The sequence below is a fragment of the Oryx dammah genome, unplaced genomic scaffold (assembly GCF_014754425.2).
Source record: "Oryx dammah isolate SB20612 unplaced genomic scaffold, SCBI_Odam_1.1 HiC_scaffold_19, whole genome shotgun sequence".
In the NCBI taxonomy this organism is placed as follows: domain Eukaryota; kingdom Metazoa; phylum Chordata; class Mammalia; order Artiodactyla; family Bovidae; genus Oryx; species Oryx dammah.
Window position 1 is genome coordinate 31,624,273 of NW_024070203.1, and position 22,764 is coordinate 31,647,036.

Consider the following 22,764-nt stretch of genomic DNA (forward strand, 5'->3'; position numbering starts at 1 on the left):
GCACACACACACACAGGCACAGGCACACAGAGATACACCCACAGGAGTACACACACACATAGGCACATGCACACACAGAACATGCACACAGGGACACAGACACACACACAGGGACACACGTGCATGTAATCCTGTCCAACCACCTTCCCAACAGCACTCTCCTAAGTCCACTGAGATCCATGAATCAATGTCCCTGCCGCCATGACACCACTCACAGATGAGCCAGCCGCAGGAAGTCTCCTTCCCTGGCAACACTGCCATGAACTTAATATTTGACTCATGAACAACATGGTTTGAATGGTGCAGGTACCCTTGACGAGGAAATGCACTCTAGCGCCATAGTCTGTGGGAGGGATCCACACGCACAGAGGCTGTACGTGGATTCTCACCGGGCAGAGGGACAGCGCCCCAGTGTGTCCCCCTCCTGAGCCTTTCTCATGACCATCACTGCTGCCATCAAACATGTCAGGGTGAGTGGGGAGGCTGTGCACCATCGGGAGGGGGGGGCACCTCCCGGGGCTTGCGTGGAGGTCAGTGCCCTCCCGGGAGACTGTCCACTTCCCAGACCCATGTCCTCCTCAATCCCTGCTGCAACACTGTCTTGGTGCAGAACTTGCCCCAGCAGCTTTCCAGGAAGAGGTGCATGGGGCAGAGACCCCATGGAGACCAGGCGCATCGGAAACACCTATTCTAGACTCTCACATAGTTAACAACCTGCTGACTCAGGCCCCAGCTGTAAAGTCTCCTTGCAATAACAGCTCATTAACTCAGCAGGAAATTATGCCTCTAGAATGGTCCTAGAATGGCCACTGCAGCAGTTAACAACTTTTGATGGTCTACTAACCAACTTAAAGTTCAAAATTAAGTTTAGCAGACCAAAGTCAACTACATATTAAATATTGACCTGCAAAGGTTCAGTGTGAGGGGCAGAGGGGCCAGAACACGAATGTGTGCGAGATGGGGACTGCAGCGTTGGCCCAGCCGTAGCCGGGGGAGACTAAGGCCAGTCGCTCCCACAGCTGAACCCTGTCGTACGGGGCCTGCGAGATGAGAACAAGGGTCAACGTCTCATATCCACTACATCACTAACTACTCACAAAGGAGAGGCTTTGGGCAGGAGTTTTAGACCTTTCAGGCAGAGATTGTACTTTGTTTTAATGATGCATTTTCTCAGCAGTACGGCAACCCCTTTATAAGCATTACTAAAGACAACACACTTTCCTAAGAGGAAAAATCCATTACCATTTTGGGATTATCCACTGATGACTTCATGAGCTCTGATACAGCAAGATCCAGATTTCTCAACAGTTCAGTGTTGATTGTTTCTGAGAACAGGTTGTAGAAATACTGTCCATGAGAGAAGCTGACAATGTTCCTCTGGGCGCCTCCCGAGAATGGCGTGGACACCACAGCCGTGTCCAGGAGGAGACCCACCAGGTGCTCACGCTGCAAGGAGGAGAGGGGACAGCAGGGGTCAAGACTCCCTGGGCGACAGGGAGCTCTGACATGGAAAGCACAGGGGCCTGGCCTGGTCAGTCTGCAGATGAGCAGCATTCTCATCTGCTCTGCACTGCAGACCCTCTCCAGGCTCCATTTCCCAGGTTCCATTTGGGGTCAGAACTCTTCCTGACTCCTGTGTCTCCCAGGGCTCCCCAAAATCTTGCTTTGAGGGGAGCATCTGGGATAGATGAGGTCGTTAGATAGTAGTCTGTCTGTTCCAAGGGGACAGGAGAAGGGGATGGTGGGTGGGGACCCTCAGGTGAGGACGTTAGACAGTAGTCTGTCTGCACTGAGGGGGTACGGGAGCGGGCAGGAGAAGGGGGACGGTGGGTGGGGACCCTCAGGTGAGGACGTTAGACAGTAGTCTGTCTGTGCTGAGGGGGTACGGGGGCGGGCAGGAGAAGGGGGCGGTGGACAGGGACCCTCTGCCAGCGAGATCATCCAAGGCCACCCGGCAGAGCCTGAGGCTATGAGCACTTGGGGCAGCTGAATGCGCCTCCCACACCAGCCTCTCGAGTCACCAAGGACAGGGGAGGAAGAGCCACTGCGTCAGCACACGGTGGCTCTGCACCCACAGAACGTTCTCTGCCTGAGAAAGACCAAATGTCAGCTCAAGAAGAACATCATTCTTAAACATCATAAAAAAAAGGAAAACTCTTTCCTTACAGGAGAAAAAGTCATCTCACCTAAATCAGTTATTAAAGTCCTTGTGCGGCTGAGAAAAGTGAAATGAAAGTGAAAGTGAAACTTGCTCAGTCGTGTCAGACTCTCTGCAACCCTATGGACTATATAGTCCATGGAATTCTCCAGGTCAGAATACAGCGTGGGTAGCTGCAGCTGAGAGGGTCCCCAACTAAACTCCCGCCTCCAGGGATGCTGCGAGTGCTGCCCGAGGTCACCAGAAGGCACATGTGCACACAGGCACGTTCCTACCAGTCCTCCGCATGCAAAGGCCAGCTCCAGAAGCTCACGCGCGAACCGCCGGCAGCTGGGGTCCAGGGAGGACAGGCTCAGCCCCTCATGTCCAGGGGCGATGCTTTCATAAACCAGGGAAAGAAGCTTCATGCCAAGAGAATGCTGCTCATCTGCAGACTGAAGTGAAGCAACACTGAGATACCCAGCAATGAGACGCTTGAGAGGAAAACACCACCTCACCACTTTCATTCATAAAAAGCCATGTTCACTAACAATGACCATTGCCTTCCGACTCTCAGGGGCAACTTCACTCACCTCTACTTCCTGCCACAAAGGGAGGACAGCAGCTAGTGCCTAAAGGTCTCAGAAGGCTGATGAAAACATTCAGCAGTCCTTCACTGGATTTCCAGTTTACATTCACGAACTTTAGCAGTCACTGTTGCATTTACACTCCAGGCAACAATGACGTGTCTGGAGCAAGTATTTCTCTAATTCCCATCTCAGCAAGCTCTGTACATAACGATGTCTTAAAAAGACTACACATAAATAGACTAACTGGCATAATAAGCTAAGAGAAATGTAAAACAAAGCAGCACAGTTACCTGAGATGGCACTACGACATGCAGAAAGCCAGCCTTGTGCAGCTGCTTACAAGCCAACACGAGAGAAGCCAGTCTGGCCCTCTTCGTGTGCGCGTCCGGGCCATACAGGTCAACAGCACACAGCTCCTCAATGCTGGCCAGGCAAGGAAAACAACGAAAAACCAGGTGAGTGCTGGCCTCCTTACTGTAAGGACCCTGACAATCATGAGTCCTGCTGGAATGCATTTACTAGCTTGCAGGGCCCAGCCATGGCTGCTATCCTGGGGCCGGGCAGGCCCTGGCTGACGCCACCCCGACGCAGAGCCCGTCCGGAGCCCTACCTTTCTGCCGAGACCTCTTCCCGGAGGTGGGCCTCTAGCATGTCCCGGTGTGGGGACGTCTTCAGGGCCCTCAGCAGGGCCACACACACATCGGGGAGCTGCTCCATCACCCGCACATCTCCAACGTTGAAGCCCACACTCGAGGGTGTACACAACGTCCTCACCAGGAGCCTCATGAGGTCTGCGCTGCACGAGTCCTTCCCAAGGAGCTGGACAGACACAATGGCAGCAATGAGACTCCCAGTGCCCTGGACGGCTGGGCACACAGGACTCTGTCTGCCTGGGGGAAGGGCTGGTACCTGCTCTCCACGAGGCTCAGAGAGCATACATCCCAGTCTCCCGGGGTCACTCCATCTTTGCCCCGGGAGAGGCAGGCCTGGAGGTACCCTCATGACACTCTCACGGGGAGGCCTGGGCCCCCAGCCCTGGGAGAGGCAGATATGGAGGTGCCCTCGTGACACCCTTAGGGGGTCATTTGAGCCCTCAGCCCCAGGAGAGGCGGGCCTGGAGGTGCCCCCCATGACACTCTCACAGGGAGGCCTGGGCCCCCAGCCCTGGGAGAGGTGGGCCTAGAGGTGCCCCCATGACACCCTCATGGGGCAGCCTGGGCCCCCAGCCCTGGGAGAGGCAGGCCTGGGGGTGGCCCCGTGGCACCCTCATGGGGCAGCCTGCGCCCCTAGTCTTGGGAGAAGCGGGCCTGGAGGTGCCCCTGTGGCACCCTCATGGGGCAGCCTGGGACCCCAGTCCTGGGAGAGGCAGGCCTGGAGGTGCCCCTGTGGCACCCTCATGGGACAGCCTGGGCCCCTAGTCCTATGAAAAGCAGGCCTGGAGGTGCCCCTGTGGCACCCTCATGGGGCAGCCTGGGACCCCAGTCCTGGGAGAGGCAGCCTGGAGGTGCCTCTGTGACATCCTCATGGGGCAGCCTGGGCCCCCAGCCCTGGGAGGGGCGGGCCAGCTGCACAGCAGGCACACAGTAGATGCCAACGGGTGGGCTGTGGGCCTCAGCCAAACAGACACATTTACAAACTTTGGCTGATGTGCGTTTCTTCAGGCAGGTGCTCAGTCACAGCATAAAACCCAAGAGCCAATAAGACATTTAGAAAATTGTCTTCTGTTCCCACAAGAGCACCTGAAGTCCGGTATTCTCAAGAACAGCCTCCTCCCACACAGGGACAGCTCTGGGAAAGCAGACCGGTGGGAGGGTAGGCCCACCTTCCAGCCGTCGGGGCAGGTGCCCAGCAGCGTTGTGGAGAACTCCAGGACCCGGACGACCACCGTGCACTTGCTGTAGCTGTACCTGTCCCTCTCCTGCGGGCTGGGCCTGTCACCTGTGGTCCCCATGCCAAAGCACCTTTGTGCTGCTGTGATGTCGTGCAGGGCGATGCTCTCTAAGAAGAAAGCCACTGCTTCCCAAAGTGAAGACTGCGTTTCAGCACCTAGAAAAAATTATAGTAAAATATCAGCATACACTTCCTTTTAAAATCACTAAGATTAATGTAAAATTCCTTCTTTAAGTATGGGTGTGATACATATATTTTCAGTCAAATTTTTAAAGGTTCAATAAAAGCTGAATAAAACGGGCAGTTATTTCTTCTCATTTCAAAACACAACCCACCTAGAATTCAGCTGCAGACCCACACAGTAAGAACACACCTGTGGAAGGTTAGATCCTGCTTCTCAAACACTACCCAAGGGATCATAAATTAACACAATCTTTTTGAAGGGCTATTTGCTCAATCATACTAAAAGCTTTTAAAAAATGTGCACACCAATTTCTATCAAAGGTTTAAAAGTTCATATCCTTTGATCCAGCACTGAGATTTTATCCTCATGAAATAATAGTGGAACTGCAAATATGCGCTTTGAGGATGTTCATTCTAGCAATGTTTTCAATTTAATATAAGAAGAAACCACCTAAATGTCCTCCAAAGGGCAGTGGGGGAGACACATCCTGGCCTTAAACAGGGGGCTCTGACTGGCTGTTTCATGGAGTCAATTTCAGACCAACTCCCAGACGGGTTTCCCACAAAACTCATGAGTCTGAGATACACTCCCCTGGCCCACCCCGTCTGCCACAGGACAGACACAGGCTCTCCACTCTGCGATCAGAGGGCAGCTCACCATCTGGGCATAAAGACGGGGACAAGTGACCCCAGTGGTGCCTAAGTCGAGAGATGAGCAAAGGTGGAGGCTGGGTGAGACCCTCTCGGGTGGGGGTTTCCAGTTCTCTGTGTCATTAGATTTAAGGAAAGTTAATCAAATTGCCACCTGACGGGTCACTTGAGTAATTTTGGACAGGTCATTATGTATTCAAGTAACTGAGTTCATTTGGTCAGAGTCACAGTCTCAAACCCCAGGTGCCCTTGAGTGCAACAGACCAGGGGCCACCTGAGTCCTTGTAACCCTGTCACCTCTGACAGGACTGGGGGAGGATGCAGTCCCCTGGGTCAGGTGTCACCACAGCTGGAGCAGACACCCCCGGTTCAATCATTTGAACAGCCCAACCTGTTCTGTGGGCAAGTCTGCAGTTCGGCCCATGCAAGCGAGGACCCAGGAGAAATCCCAGACACTAAAAGCGGCTGCTCTGAGCCTCACAGCAGAGCGCACCTGGCAGCCACCAGCCAGCTGCATGCACTCCACACTGGGGATGCCCCTCCCAGAGTGGCACCTGCCCGCGTGGGCCATGCAGGTCCCCAGGGGACAGGGCCTGTCAGCACACACATCCCACTGCCCGCTGTCCTCCGCAAGCATCGTCACTACTGCCTAGAACAGAAATGCTCCAGGAACAGGAAGAGCTAAGAAAACTACAGACACACCCCCAAGGAGCTCAGAAGATGAGGGGAACGGGGGTGGAGAACCAGGGAGCAGGGTGAGAGTGGTGCAGACCCCGGGGCAGGGAGACAGGGGGCCTTGCACCCTGACTGTGAGCACAGGGAACAGGCAGAGCTGAGAAAGACACCCGTGATCCTGTCTGGTCACACACCCCATCTCATCCCCAGCCTGGCTCCGGGCAGAGCCGTGGAGCCGAGCTGGGAGGCTCTACCCACCCAGGACCTCAGCAGTGCCGAGGGTGCCCGCATCCAGGAAGGTGTTGTAGCACTCCAGTGCGGCCAGCAGCGCGTCCATCCACTGCAGGGTGGCGCGCAGGCTGAAGGGGCCCTGCAGGTGGCGGAGAGTGGGCTGGGCCAGCAAGCCGGCCGGCCGGTCCCGGGCTCCTCCGCCCTCGAAGGTGCTCACGAGGAAGGGGACGCCTTCCTTCTGGACCAGGTCTCTCAGCCATAACGAAGGGGACCTGTTGCCTTAAAAGAGAGACAGGATTCAAACACACACATCAGTCACTCTTGTTGTGATTAAAATCATTTGGTAATCGCTATACGAAAACAAAAAATAGCTTCTCCCAACAATAAAGAAGAAAAAAGGTCTGGTAGGGTTAAAATGTAATCAGACCATAACAAGATGGGCAGTATCACAATATTTCAAATACAGCCCCCCATAAAAGACTCACATAAACAAACCTACCAATGCAACGAAATTCCAAAATGATCCAGGACACTGTTTTTCTAACTGTGGCACTCACAGCTCACTCCCTGTGCTCACAGACAAGAAGGTTATTTCCACCAGGAGTCATTCTCTTCAGTGTCTTTAACCATTAGCAACCTAATTGGATACCATTTCACTACCTATAAACTTCAGACTCTCCCTCCTGCCCTCTTTCTTGGGAACCATTATTGCTTTTTTGAAGGAATAAGCACCAGAGTAGTGAGGCCCTCTGAACGTCCTGCCTGTCCACCCAGCACCATGGGGAGCGGCCCTCTGGCCTGTGTCCTTGTCCAGTGACTCACACAACATCCGCCTCTGGGGCTGTCACCAAGATTACGTGAACTGAAGAAGCTAATATCTGAAACAGTGCTCGGAAGAGCATCTACCACATGGCAAAGTCCAGTGTTCATTAAATAAGAGAATTAAATGATCTACTTTTTTAAAGATATTTTTCTAATAGGTATATAATTATTTTCTAAATTAAACAAAGAACATTAAAGTGTATTTTGTAGGCTCTGAAGTCAGTGCCTTTAAAGATGTCAAGTCATTCTGATTCTAATGAAGTTAGAAACTGAAACAGAAATGTATTTCTGATGCAAAAGAAGAAACGTTTTTTATTGTGTCAGAAAATGCCTATCACAAGCCATGTAAGAAAAGATTAGAACCATGTTTTCAGAGTTTTACAAAGAAAAATTACCAGTCCATTATTTTCACTAAGAGACAAAGAAAACTGTAACAGTGAGTAAAGCATAAGAAGATATGTAAATTCTACATTGAGTGCTAGCTGAGAGTGGCGGTGGCGAAGATGCAGAAATGAAGGGCCCAGGAGGACAGGCCTAGAGGGAAACAAGATGGGGGGGTCTCTCACTCCCATTCCCCGTGAGCCGGGGCCTTTCCACCACCATTCCCTGGTGGGGAGCAAACCTGCACTGTTCATCACACCCCGTGCATCTGGGTGTCCACGGGCCTGGCCCTGTGCACAGGGCACCTCTGCAGGACGCAGGACCTTAAATATCCCTGAAGTAGGCAGAGGCCCCCTAGAGGACACAGGAGGATGAGTCAGTGTCCAGCGCTGAACACAGACCATTCTGAAGGGTAAAGCCCTGATATTTCACGAAAGTATAGGAGGGCCTGCAGCAGGCCGCTGGGAGGAAAAGTGGCCACGCCAACACCACTAGCGGGCATGGGGCCTGCAGGAAGCAGTCCCACCTCTGCCCCGCCCTCCACCCCGTGCATCCACTCTGCACTGACTTCCTTGTAAGAATGGAAACATGTGAAACAAACTTTGCTAACTAAAAGCATATGTAAAATACTAATGCTTTTTAAACAATTCCCTAAAAATTAAAACACAAACATACATCTCTATCACATATGTTAAATTATAGTACAGTGGATAAATACATACTATATGTTTACATAGTATATATAAATATACAGCATGAATAAAATCATGATATATAGTATGTAAATTATATAGTATTTAACATCACGTATTTCATAGTACCCTGGAGAAGGAAATGGCAACCCACTCCAGTATTCTTGCCTGGAAAATCCAATGAACGTAGGAGCCTACAGCCCATGGGGTCACAGAGTCGGACACGACTAAGCGACTTGTACTATATTCCACAGTATAACAAAATGCACAACCCTTCTAACTCCCAGAATGATAGGAAGGCATCTCGCCTCTTGTTCCCCACAGTGGTCCTCCATGCCACTTGCTAAACAGAACAGGATGAGGAGCCGTGGTCCAGGGCGCCACCTCACCCAGATGCACGTGGCACAGCGCCACTCGGTTCCGGACTCACGCCTGGCGCACGTGAAGCCCAGCGTCCCCACGCCTCAGCCACCAAACCTGGGGATGGACTAACTGGAGAGAACAAGACACTCACTCCTGAGAAAGTGAGACATGATCTCAAGCCTCTAAGCACGGTCTGTGGTCCAGCACAGTAACAACTAAAAAGCACAGGTCCACTGCTTTCCTTTAATATCACAAAGATCTGAGATCATTCAGGCTTGGGAGTTCCTTATTAATTTACATGTCAAAATAAAACAACTACACTACTTCATTAACTATTAATAAGATTTCTTAAATCTTAACTGAATATCACGTTAACAACCACCATGGTCATCCAACTCTTCCTTAAGTGGAATAGAAAAGCAAAAATGTTGTAGAAGAAAATAAAAGATACTAAGAAATCCTAAATTTACTTCCTCTGTTTCATCTAACATCAAAACAGCATTTTCCCTTCTATAAATCTTTGAGAACTCTGTAGCCATAAATTATCAGCTGTCATACAAATGATCTGAAATGATTATTGAACATACTTACTTTTTGTTTGTTAGAGGCATGTTACATTTCCCTAAATGGAAAGATCACGTTTTATATAAGTACATCTCTAGACTACTAGTAAAAGACACTTATAAGGCACAATGATCACCATACCTGGCAGCAAAGGAACAAGCTTATAGAAGAGTTCTATGGACTTGTGTCGACATTCCGTCTGGGGCCTCCCACAGTTGGTGAAAAGCCACTGAACCACGTCCGACAGACACAAGGATGCCACAGGTGGGAAGCCTCTGTATGGAGAACACCCTGCATTCAGTATCTGCCCCAACATTCAGCATTTAGCTAACCCCAGAGTCCATAAACCATAAATTCAATTTTGCTTCCTTAATACATGTGGAAACCTCATTAAAAGGCATTCAATTTATTTTTAATGTATTATCATTAGAATACAATCAAAATGTCACAGGTGAAATAGATTCTAAACGCTCATTGCCTTTTTTTAACTGAGGGAAAAATCAAAAAGCATTTCTTAAAAGAACAGTACCACGTATTTTCATGTTTCTGTTAAGTGCAATTTAAAACAAAAGGGGTTAAAGATCTGAAGCAGAGCTTCTCAAGTTGTGCTCCCTGGACCAGCTTCGTCAGTGTCATCTGTAAACTCGGCAGAAAAGCAAATTCTCAGCCCCCTGAAAACCTATGAAGGCCAATTCCAGGGCAGGGCCCAGCAACCCACGCTGTCACCAGACCTCAAAGTAATCCTGTTGCTCAAGAGTGAGCATGAGCAACCTGGAGGGATGCCACGCCCAGGGTAGGGGAGAATTGATTTTAAAACCACAGAGGGAGAATCAATGTCCTGTCTACAGGCTATGCCTCTGCAGAGTATTAGCACATGCCAGGGCTCCTCAGGCCCGTGCATAGACCCAGGGGAGAGGGGGCATGGCACACCCTGACCCCATCTGAGAATGGGACCCGGCAGGATGGAAATGGGAGTAAAGACAGAAAATCACTGGGTGATGAGCCAACTTTGGTTTTGACGGACTTCATTTCAAAATCCTGTAACTTCAAGTCTCTCAAAGTCCTACTGTTCTAATATTTTGGTTCTTGCATTCCAAACCTACTCCATAGCATCTCAAGCAATTCCACATCAGAGCTGTATTCAGTGCAGACATATCTCAGCTCCAACAATGACTCTAAAAACGCACCTACCACCCCAACCAAGATTACACCTTAAATGAAGCACTTTTAAACATACAGCTATTAAATGACTTTAGAAAACTGACTCTATACTTTTATAAATTCCTCCCAGATATTAAACATGTGTTGACTGAGAATTAGTTTTATTTTGGGGGGAAAAAAAAGACAGAGAAAGAGAAAGGAAGAACATCACCTACCGGGGACAGCGTCGCTTTTTGGCTTTGTTTAAGGAAACGTGCTTCTTCTCGATGATGCGCCCCAGGTGGTCGACAGCATCGCAGCACTGCTGAACTGTACCTGCTCTCAACACACAGACATCGCCACGGAGATTCGCAGCTGATAGTCATCAACACAGCAGTACTAGGCTTCCTGGCCAAGGTTTGTAACTAAGCAGGTGATTTTATAAAATATAACACTGCATGTCCACAACAAAACCCGTGTTTAAGAAACCGCAGGTCAGCATGGTGCGCACTCACACAGAGCGACACAACAGCCCCACCAGCCAGAGGCAGCCTCAGTTCCGGGTGGGAAGCGGGACCCACCAAGCTGGCCAGAGCCTACGCACCCCCACTGCAGGCTGTCATCTCGGGGGAGCTCCCTGACCCTCCTTCTCTGCTGTAGGTTAAACTCTGTCATAGTTGATAAAACAGCATTGCAGAACAGAAGTAAAATGCTGAAATCATCCACAGGCATCTAGGGTGGTTAGGAAAGAGGCCTCACCTGTTACCAAGAAAGCATTTTCTCTCTACACTCTTTACCTGACAGTGATTTTTAGAGTCAAATTTCTCCTGTTAAGAAAAGTCACCTGTATATGACGTCAAGGTGAAGCAATTTTAATGTAATGCTGGCAGGACTGAATTGTAGATGTTTTTACTCATTTGTAGGGCTATCAACATGGAGGATAACAGGGCTCCATGTGTCTGTTAAAAACAGGCACCTCCCTGGTGAGGGCAGGGTCTCCACACGTGAGAGCCACGTCGGAACCCTGGGCCAGACTCCCAGGCAGACCGAGTAAGAGATCACCAAGAAGTCTTAGAAAACTGAGGATGATCCTGACAGTTCCGGACAGAATGTAGCCTATGTCTGGCCTAGTATTTTAAAACTGTCTTCATGACTGTCCCAACAGCTTTACCAGTCTTGTTGGGAAAGCTATTTCCTACCTTGTAGACCACAGTTAGTGAGTTCAGAGACATTGTCCTCCTCTCTGAGCTTATCAGGTCCACTGTCTGCCCTGCACCAGCTGTGCGTTTCCACCAGCTGAGTCACCATGGCAGCTGGCTGGCTTCACTGGGGCTTCACCATAAAACTGCCCCGCCCACCCTGGGCAGGACCCCGCATGACAGAGGTCAACCTGAGTGGCCGCCAGGGGGACATGGTGAGTCTTAGGGGTGGGGATACAGACACCTCTTGTATACACTGGGTTAGAGGCTATGAGGGGCCCATCCTTGCTTCACTCATCACCCTAAACAGGAGACGAGAGAAGACAGTGCCTCACAAGGGAGTGGCTTTGGCCCCACCCTGCGTGGACAAGCTGGCGAGCTGTGCAGGCCAGCGTGCCCAGAAAGCCCGAATGGACCTACCCAAAGACCGCTCGTCTGTGTGTGCTAAGGCCAGGCTTTCCATGTACGTGACCAGGGCTTCAAACACAAACTGTTCCACCAGAGCCTCCTCCTCTCTGCAACAGAGAACACGAGTGTCATCTGAGCATCGGAAAACAGCCACGACACAGGGACACAGCAGTGCCACCAGACAGAACACACCTGAACTGAATCTGTCTTTAGAAACGGCTCAAATACTCTAAAACAAAAAACAACCGAAAACATCTCAAAGAAGAAAACCTGGCCCAGAACAGACCCAAGAGACATGGCCTTTCATGACAACCACCCTCCCCCACCTGTGGACCTGCTCACAGCACAGGACCTTGAACCACTGTTCTGACCACACTCCACGCATCTCCCCAACATTACATGTAGCAGAAAGGAAGATCCGGTCCTACATTCATTCTTTTAAAGCAACTTTAAAAGCTCTCTACCCATCCAAAAACAAGTCAACACCAGCAGTCATCTCTGGGCCTTTCACAGGCGTACCCACCACATGTAACAGTTACACAGATCACCACCATCTTTGGATGATCCAGTGACAGCAGACGTCCGGGGGGTCAGGGCACAGGTCAGCCTCCCCCTGGAAAATTTGTTCCTCTGACACAGGACAGGGAATGACTATGTACACACTGCCAGGCAGAGGCACACAGTCTCATGGGTGTTCCAGCTTGTGACCACGTGCACAGGCACCACTCCCCACTCTGGGAAGGGGTGTTTTCCCAGAACCACAGTGAGGACCAGGGTGAGGACGAGTGTGAGGACCAGAGTGAGGATGAGAGTGAGGACCAGAGTGAGGAACCAGCAGGGCTAGAGGATGGAGGCATCAGGACAAGACTGCACATTGCTGTCTGGTTTGGCAGGAATATTACCCTAATTTTTTTTTTAAATTTGAATCCTAGAAGAGGATCCCAGAATCCTCTTATGGTTCCACAGGCCCCTCATCTTCCACACGCACAGCCTGTCACAGACCCAGATTTGACACTGAAAATACAGGCTGTGGGCAAAGGTGTGAGGCAGGATGGAACATGGATGTCAGAGCGGGAAGAAGAAGTTCCCCTGCACAGCATCGTGTGGTCAAATTGCCAGAGCTGGAGTCAATCTCAGAGGGGGCCAGGGTGACTATAGTAGTTTTATCCTAAACAAAAGACAGTAAGACAAAAACCAAATCCATTTAAAGTAGTGAGAAGATAAATGACAAGACAAATGATACTCTAAAGCTGTGCTCCCCAAAGAAAGATCTCCAGAACGGCGGCCTGGAGCATGCAGGAAGGAAGCGTACAAGCCTGTATTCATATCATCCAACACACGACACCACCAACATAGCTCCCTCAGCATCTTCTCTCAGAGCCACTTGGAATGCGGCCCAGCAAACCCAGGTATCTGAGAAAGACAGCAACAGGGTAAAGGAAACAAGAACAGGGAGGGGGGGCGGATGGGGAGGGGCGAGTCGCAAACGGGGCGAGAGGAGCACACAGCCAGAGGCAAGTCAGACAGAGCAGAGAGAAGGCTGGACGAGTCTCGAGACCCAGGGGATGCATCCAGCCTGGCTCTCCTCCAGGACTGCTGCAGCTATTCGGGGTCTTGGTGGCTCCCCACACATATCAGGATTGCTGGTCCTATTTCTGTGCAAACAGCCATCAGGATTTGGGTAGAGACAGCATTGCATCTCGCGACTTGTGTGGGAGGTATGGCAATTTTAACAATATTAATTCTTCCAATCCGTGAGCACAGAACAGACTTCTATCTATTGGGGTCTTCTTCAGTTTCTGTCATCAGTGTCTTACAGTTGTCAGTGTACAGGTCTTTCACCCCCTTGGTTAAATTTATTCCGAGGCATTTTATTCCTTTTGATCCAGCTGTAAATGAGACTGCTTTCTTAATTTTACTTTCTGATTGTTCGTTATGAGTACACAGAAAGGCAACAGATTTTTCTGTGCTGATTTTGTATTCTGCAACTTTACTGAGTTTATCAGTTCTAACAGTTTTATTGGTGGAGTCTTTAGGGTTCTCTATGCAAACCATCATGTCATCTGTGGACTTTCCTGGTAGTCCAGTGGTTCAGAATCCGAGGTTCCACTGCAGGAGGTGCCGGTCTGATTCCCGACTGGGGAACTAATATCCCCCACACCGTGTGGTGTGGCCATATGTTTTAAACATTCTTATGTACAGATAGGTTTCACAACTTAAAAAACTAAAAGGAAAAAAAAAACTTATCAAAACACCAAGGGCATTTTTCACAGAACTAGAACAAATAATTTTAAATTTTGTATGGAAATATAAAAGACCCCAAATAGCTGAGACAATCTTGAGAAAGAGTAACAGAACCGTAGGAATCACACTCCCTGAGTTCAGACTATACTGTAGTGTAATCAAAATGGCCTGAGATTGGCACAAAAACAGACGGATAGATAAACAGAACGCCGTAGAGAGCCCAGAAATGAAACCATCCAGTTACGGTCAATCTATGACAAGAGAGGCAAGGATATACATGCAGAAAAGACAGGGCTTCAGTAAATGCTGTTGGGCAAACTGGACCACTACATACAAAAAATGAAATCAGTGCATTCTCTAACAACATATTAAAAAAAAAATGAATTAAATACCTATATGTAAGGTCTTTAACAGACTTTAAAGACTACATATGTGACTGTATATGGAGTCATATGTAAGACTGTAAAACATAAAACTCCCAGAAGAAAATACAGGCAGAATACGCTCTGACATAAATTGTCGCAGTATTTTCTTGGATCTGTCTCCTAAAGCAAAGGAAACAAAAGCAAAAAGAAACAAATGGGGCCTAAGTAAACTTAAGCTTCTGCACAGCAAAGGAAGGATCAACAAGACAAAATGACAACCTACGCAACAGGAGAAAACATCTGCAAATGATATAATAAATATGGGGTTAGTATACAAAATACACAGACACCTCAGTATCAAAAAGCAGTCCATTTAAAAATAGGCAGAAGACCTGAACAGACACTTCACCAAAGGAGACACACAGATGGCCAACAGGAACATGAAAAGACAATCAACATCATTAAGCATCTGGGAAATTCAACCAAAACCACAATGACATATCACCTCCCACCTGTCAGATAACTATTACCAAAAAGACCAGAAATAACGAGTACTGCTGAGGATGTGGAGAAAGGGGGCCCTTGGGCACTGCTGGTGGAAATGTAAACTAGTGCAGCCACCATGGAAATAGCATGGATGTTCCTCGAAACATTAAAACTACAACTACCATGCAACCCAGCAACTCCATAATATCACTTATATGGGGACTCTAAAAAATAAAACAAACATATGTACATAACAAAACAGAAACAGACTCACAGATATAAAGAACAAACCAGTGACTACCAGAGGGAAGGAGGAGGGGCAAAACAGGTAGAGGAATTCAAGACACAAACTGCTATGTACAACACAGATAAGCCATGTACAATACAGGAATATAGCCAATATTTTATCATAACTATAGTGAAAGTGAAGTCGCTCAGTCATGTCCGACTCTTTGCAACCCCGTGGACTGTAGCCCACCAGGCTCCTCTGTCCATGGGATTCTCCAGGCAAGAATACTGGAGTGGGTTGCCATTTCCTTCTCCAGGGGATCTTCCCAACCCAGGGATCAAACCCAGGTCTCCTGCATTACAAGGCAGACGCTTTAACCTCTGAGCCACCAAATGAAGCATAACCTTTAAAAACTGAATCACACTGTACACCTAACATTTTACATCAACTCCACCTCAACTAAAAAATTAACAATGACTTCAAATTCCAGTCAATTCTCATACAAATGTGAACATGCCCCCACATGCAGATACAGACATCCATCAGTCCACCCATCTGTCACATCTCCATCTACCATCCATCCATCTACAATCTACTTACCACCCACCTACCTCCCCCATCCATCCATCATCTCTCTTATTTTAACAACTGCTCCCTCGTCATTATCTAAGTGCCATTTCCTGAGAGAAGCTATTCTAATTAAATGAGGTCTGATTATTTGTTATAAGACCCTTCAGTAATCATGTACCACTACTTAATTTTTCTTTTTTTTCCTCTGCATGGCATAGCTCATGGGACCTTGGTTTCCCAACCAGGGGTCGAACCTGAGCCCTCAGCAATGGAAGCATGGAGTCCTAACCACTGGGCCACCAGGGAATCCCTTATACTACTACTAAGGCATTGATTTCAGCTACAAATTTTACCTTTATCTATGTGACTATCACCTGCCTCTCTTTTTTAAATGCAACCGTCATGAAGCGCTGCATCTTTGTACCTTCCACATTTGGCACGGAGTCTGGCACTTGCAGTCTAACTTAGCAACCAATGCTCAACGAAGGAACAAGCCAGCATCACCATGACCTTAGGTCAGGGACTATCTTTTCCATGGACCATGAAACAGCCTCTTCCCTGGTGTCCTGGCACTCAGACCACTCCCCACACAGCTGCTGGCAGGTGAGCTGCAGGACAAGTCCAACTGTGCTCCCTGCTCCCATGACTCCAGGCCTGGCTGTGGCCTTCAGATCTTAGCTCTACAGAGAGGCCCGTGGCCAGCCTCACTCCACTCGCATCTGCATCTCAATCCCCACAGCAAGGAAGAGAAAATGTGTCTCCTCAGAGCCCCGTCCGCCTCTTATCTCTGCATGTCCCTCTGACCTGGGCCTGAGCCTTTCCACACGGCTCCAGTCTCACCCCCAGTGTCACCTACTCACCCTGTGTCAGACTCCTTTACGTGCTTCCCAAGTCTCTTAGAACGTCTTTTGCTACACTTTCCAGGCTATGTTTATTAAGCTCGAATGTAGTTCTCAACACTTTCTGAGCCTCTTCTTGAATGCAAACAGCATTTTAATTCATTATTTAATCCCCAGAAAACAGTACAGCGTCCAGAATATAAGTATTCACTAAGTGCTTGATACATGATTACATGGATGCATAAACAGCAAGTCACTTCACAAAATCACTACTGGAAACGTAAGAACCTCTACACTCTTCCCAGCACGTGACTCCTGAACTCCCTGTAAATAGTATTACTCTCCCCGTGCCACCCCCCTGCCCCGCCCTCGTACCCCAGACAGGGAACTCACGCACCTGAACTCCCTGTAGATATTATTAAAAGCAAGCGATGCTCCTAGTCTCTTGAAAGCGTTGGGGTGAAGTGCAAAGCTGTACAGTCGCTTGAAGAGTGACTTGGTGTTTACTGGACTGTTCTCCTGCTGCTGCGGCGTTGTCTGCTTAATGGACCATTTGAGGAATTCCTGAATACACCGACCACAAAAATCTCTTAAAGTGCTGTCCACAGGGTCCACAATTCCATCCTGAAACAAAGCATAAAGTGACAGTTGAGTACCCTGAACATAACTGGAGTAATTTATGGGAATGAATTTAGAGCTCAATTCAGGAACAAATAGACGTTAGTCAAGGGGCTTCGCAGGAAGCATCTAGACTCTAATAACAAATTCTTTCGACAAAATGAAACTGTCTTTTACAGAGACTAAGAAGCTGAAACATTTGTAAGAAGAGAGAGAATACTTTAATTATATATCAACAAAGCAGTCTCTCATTCCCAGAAGAAACACAATGGGTGCATCCTGAAACCTTCTGCTGCTGATTCTACCTATAAAAGCACCTAGGATGCTTATCTATTGAGGATGAAGAAAAGACCCTGCAAGTCTCAAGGAAACTGAAATGCTACACAAAGAAAAATCTGACAGATGCGGTTCTGAAAACATAACTTTCTGTTGGAGCATGCTCCACAATGGTATGGTCTCGGGAAGTGAAGTGAAAGTTGCTCAGTCGTGTCCGACTCTTTGCTACCCCATGGACTATACAGTCCATGGAATTATGCAGGCCAGAATAATGGAGTGGGTAGCCATTCCCTTCTCCAGGGGATCTTCCCAACCCAGGGATTGAACCCAGGTCTCTCATGTTGCAGGCAGATTCTTTACCAGCTGAGCCACCACCAAAGCCCACGGTCTGTGAACACCTAGAAAAAACTGTCTAGGAAACTTGAGTGTTTGTTTCCCTCTTTGATCCACAAAGGAGAGGTTTAACTTGAGAAAGTACTCAGAAAATGAAATAAGAGGATTCTAACACAACTGGTTCCCTGCCATACACAAAATCTCTGATCACAGTGCCAACCAGAGTCAAGGAGGTGATGGTCACACAGAGCAGAAATGGCAGGGGTGCGGACGGGAGAGACACATGGGTGCCGGAGCCCGTACCAGCTCTCATCTCCACCATCAGTTCTCACCTCCACCACCAGCTCACACCTCCACAACCAGCTCGCACCTCCACAACCAGCTCGCACCTCTAGAACCAGCTCGCACCTCCACCACCAGCTCGCATTACATTTCCATTCTCACCCTGACTTAAACTGCCTTCAGTGGTCAGCTAAGATAGCGACTATAGAAACAGCAGAATAAATCCGTCTGCTTGAAATATCCACAAGTGAAACTAAATTAACTGGATCTGTCACAGGCCCTGCTGGAAGTAAACCACAGCTGTACTGACGCCACCATCCTAACTGCACGTGTTCACTAACGCCCACCACCCACAGGTGACCTCTCATCAGGGGCCTCTGAGAGCGAAAGGAGCCCTGTGAGTAACGACACATTTGACAGAGACTCCAGGCCTGGCCTGGGCCAGCAGGAGTGGATGGCAGCCCTCCATGCAATGACGCTACTCACTCAGCAGAAAGTTACACAGAGACTCAAAGAAATCAATTTTCAAAAACACAGAACTAAAGGATGTTCGTTTGGACAAATGTGCTATGAGTTCAACTGAGGATTTTGACTTCAAAGTCAGCATATGAGAAAACAAAACTATGGGTTGATATAATAGGTAAAAATCACTTAATATGACATTTAAAGAAATCACATGTAGTTATTTGTACAAGTTCAGAAAATCAAAATTAAAAAAGTATGGAAAGACAGTAAGGCTTTAGCTGACCACTGCCTTCTGCCTCAGTGAGCAAGAGACCACAGCCCAATAATGCCACCTCCAGTGGCTTAGGACCCTTGTATGTAAATGCTGAGCTAAGATTTTTTAGGGGTTTTGAGGAACTGAATCTGAATGCAGGAGAAAATGGGACAAACTCAAATAATTCCTTTTACTCTTAACTATTATACTATAGACATGTTTTTAAAAACAAGAGGATACTGCAACTCTGATAAAAGTCCAGGAACATTCTTGTTCACTCTTTCTACCCTCCAAACACACACACGGTCCCTCAAAGTAGATGAAATTTGTCAAATTTATAGTTATCCTCCCAAAACAAAGCAAAAAAATCTGTTTGCATGCAGCTGTTTAAAAGTGTCACTTAAAAAAAAAGAAAAGAAAAATAAATAAAAGTATCACTTAAGATAATAAATATGGCACCACATTCATTAAATGGTGTCTCACCAATTATCTAAAACAAAAGAAAAAGATGATGGATCTAGCGAGATGCTACACTCTGACACCCTGATGGGCAGCTTAAGGTCCTGAACACTGACCACACAAGCCAGTCAACAGGAACGGCAGGAGGGGATCACACTCACCAGTATTGCCTCCAGCAGGGCAACCGTGTCCTGACTCTCAAACTTCTTGTTGTTGGTGAACCAGTGAATCAACTGCATGACCAGAGGTTCATACAGCTGCCTTGTCACCTGGAAGAGCAAGACCATCACAGTTCACTTCCTTCATGCTGATCTTATAGCAGAGAAAGTTTCATTTCTATGACAGCAGCAAAATTAAGCAATACCACTACTGTGGTTATACCAGTGTCCTTCTCCAGCTAAATTCTGTGACGAACATGATCTAACTTCTCCCTGCCTAAGAAGCCTGCAAAAAAAATCATGTGTCCCAGGAGTCATTGTTCCTCTCCTAAGCAGGGCAATCAGGGTTGACAGCAAAGGCTTCCCACACCCATCCTATTAACCTGGCCCTGAGCGTGCACAGGAGGCAGTCTGTTCCCACGTCCTCCACAGACACACTTCCACACGCATCACAGAAGAGGCACTGCCCCAGGCAACTCTTCACTCTACGGCATCCCAGGTTCTCACCCTAAGCAGCTCAAATGTAGACACAGTCTCTCCAGGACCCAGACAGCCTGCTGGTCTCTGGGTTTCACAGTCCAGGCCTGGGGAGAAGCTGCAGTGTCCTTCTGGATCAGAGCAATCTCCCGAGACACGTGGTTATGCGGCTAGTCCTCTTTCTCTATGAGGAGTAAATGCTCACAGTCCAAGTGACGGTGAACAGCCTCCATGTTCAGGTCTCTCTCCTCTGTGTCTTACAGGCTGGCCCCACAGGTGGCCCACACAGTCCAGGGAATTTTACTTCCCCAGTGATACTGTGCTCTAGAAGGAAGCACTTGGTACGCACACCACATCAAAACTCACATGCATGTCTTGGGGCTCAGGCTAAACAGGTCCTCTTGTGCCCAGATATTTATCTGAAAATTATGTTCCTAAACTTGAAACAATTTTAGACGAAATCAAAGTAAAAGAGTCTTACCTTTCAGTTTGGAAATTAACCTGGTCTTAAAGGGTTACTTTTTGGTTTACAAAAAAAATTATTTTGCATTCCTAGTACATAAATTATATATATGTACACACATATTCCTTATAGAAAATGTAGAAAACCATCTGTCTATAATCCTACATCCAATGTAGGTTTTGAACATAACCACTGTTAACATTCAAAATCACTGTTAACACGATACACTTCTACACTTAAATATATGAATATACAGGACTGTAAAAATACACACTTTTGTAACCACCTATTTTTCTTGTCTGAATACTTTTCACATAAACACATGGGCTGTATCTGTATGTTCATAGAGGTCCAGCATATCCTGTATGGATGCAGCAGGACCTATTGCTAGAAACACAGGTGGTTCAGAAGTGTGACAGCCACGTGCACACACTCTGAATGCCTCTCTGAACGAGCATGGCATCCGCACCCCTCCTGCCAGGACCACAGGCCCCTTCCCTACCGGCCTGGCAACACTCAGTTCAGTTCAGTTCAGCAGCTCAGTCGTGGCCAACTCTTTGCAACCCCATGGACTGTAACAAGCCAGGCCTCCCTGTCCATCACCAACTCCCAGAGCTTGCTCAAACACATGTCCATCGAGTTGGTGATGCCATCCAACCATCTCATCCTCCGTCATCCCCTTCTCCTCCTGCCTTCAATCTTTCCCAGCATCAGAGTCTTTTCAAATGAGTTAGTTCTTCACATCAGGTGGCCAAAGTATTGGAGCTTCAGCTTCAGTATCAGTCCTTCCAATGAGTATTCAGGGCTGATTTCCTTTAGAATGGACTGGTTGGATCTCCTTGCAGTCCAATGGACTTAAGAGTCTTCTCCAACACCACAGTTAAAAAGCATCAATTCTTCAGTGCTCAACTTTCTTTATAGTCCAACTCTCACATCCATGCATGACTACTGGAAAAACCATAGCTTTGACTAGATGGACCTTTGTTGGCAAAGTAATGCCTCTGCTTTTTAATATGCTGCCTAGGTTAGTCATAGCTTTTCTTCCAAGGAGCAAGCATCTTTCAATTTCATGGCTATAGTTACCATCTGCCATGACTGGAGTGCAAGAAAATAAAGTCTGTCACTGTTTCCATTGTTTCCCCAACTATTTGCCATTAAGTGATGGGACCAGATACCATGATCTTAGTTTTTTGAATGCTAAGTTTTAAGACAGCTTTGTCACTCTCCTCTTTCACTTTCATCAAGAGGCTTTTCAGTTCTTCACTTTCTGCCACAAGGGTGGTGTCATTTGTGTATATGAAGTTATTGATATTTCTCCCGGCAGTCTTGATTCCAGCTTGTGTTTCATCCAGCTTGGCATTTCACATGATGTACTCTGCATATAAGTTAAATAAGAAGGGTGACAATATACAACCTTGATGTACTCCTTTCCCGACTTGGAACCAGTCTGTAGTTCCATGTCCAGTTGTAACTGTTGCTTCTTAACCTGCATAAACATTTCTCAGGAGGCAGGTAAAGTGGTCTGGTATTCCCACCTCTTTTTTTTTTAAATTATACATTTTTATTTTTATTTTTTAATTTTATTTTTACTTTATTTTACTTTACAATACTGTATTGGTTTTGCCATACCTTGACATGAATCCACCACGGGTGTATACGAGCTCCCAATCCTGAATCCCCCTCCCCCCTCCCACCCCATTTTCCACAGTTTGTTGTGATCTACACAAAGGCTTTGGCGTAATCAATAAAGCAACAATGAACACTGGCAACACTAAAACTAAACACTGCCAATTTTTAAATTATTTTACAACTGCTACAAAAAATATAATTTTGAATTTCCTTATTTACTAAAAGGTTGAATATTTAAAATGTACTTAATTGGCTACACATATTTCTTTGTTCATGACCTCCCCATTTTTGTTCTTTATCCATTTGTCCATTTTAAAATCTTACATTCTTTAGCACAAAATGGCAAAAAGAATTTCTACTTTATACTGTCGTTCAGTCCCTATGTCCAGCTCTTCCTGACCCCATGGACTGCAGCGCAGCACGCCAGACTCCTCTGTCCCTCACGATCTCCTGGAGCTTGCTCAAATTCATGTCCGTTGAGCCAAGGATGCCATCCAACCATTTTGTCCTCTTTTACCCTCTTCTTTTCCCTTCAATCTTTCCCAGCATCAGGATCTTTTCCAATGAGTCAGCTCGTCTCATCAGGTAGCCAAAGTATTGGAGCTTCCAATATCGGTCCTTCCAAAGAGTATTCAGGGCTGATTTCCTTTAGGATATACTGGCTTGATCTCCTTGCTGTCCAAGAGACTCTC

At 47.5% G+C, this 22,764-nt stretch overlaps 1 protein-coding gene across 1 annotated transcript in view; it reads right to left on the minus strand.

Annotated features, from left to right (window-relative positions):
- The window catches only part of PRKDC (protein kinase, DNA-activated, catalytic subunit), a 128,015-nt gene that overhangs the window by 75,759 nt on the left and 29,492 nt on the right, over positions 1–22,764 (minus strand). The window contains exons 26-36 of the mRNA XM_040261177.1: positions 19,507–19,614; positions 17,057–17,283; positions 11,939–12,033; positions 10,556–10,655; positions 9,321–9,454; positions 6,385–6,636; positions 4,550–4,773; positions 3,338–3,546; positions 3,018–3,150; positions 2,434–2,592; positions 1,243–1,446 (exon numbers count right to left, since the gene is read on the minus strand). Of these exons, the coding sequence (XP_040117111.1) occupies positions 1,243–1,446; positions 2,434–2,592; positions 3,018–3,150; positions 3,338–3,546; positions 4,550–4,773; positions 6,385–6,636; positions 9,321–9,454; positions 10,556–10,655; positions 11,939–12,033; positions 17,057–17,283; positions 19,507–19,614 (1,845 nt within the window). The remainder of the gene's footprint in view (positions 1–1,242; positions 1,447–2,433; positions 2,593–3,017; positions 3,151–3,337; positions 3,547–4,549; positions 4,774–6,384; positions 6,637–9,320; positions 9,455–10,555; positions 10,656–11,938; positions 12,034–17,056; positions 17,284–19,506; positions 19,615–22,764) is intronic.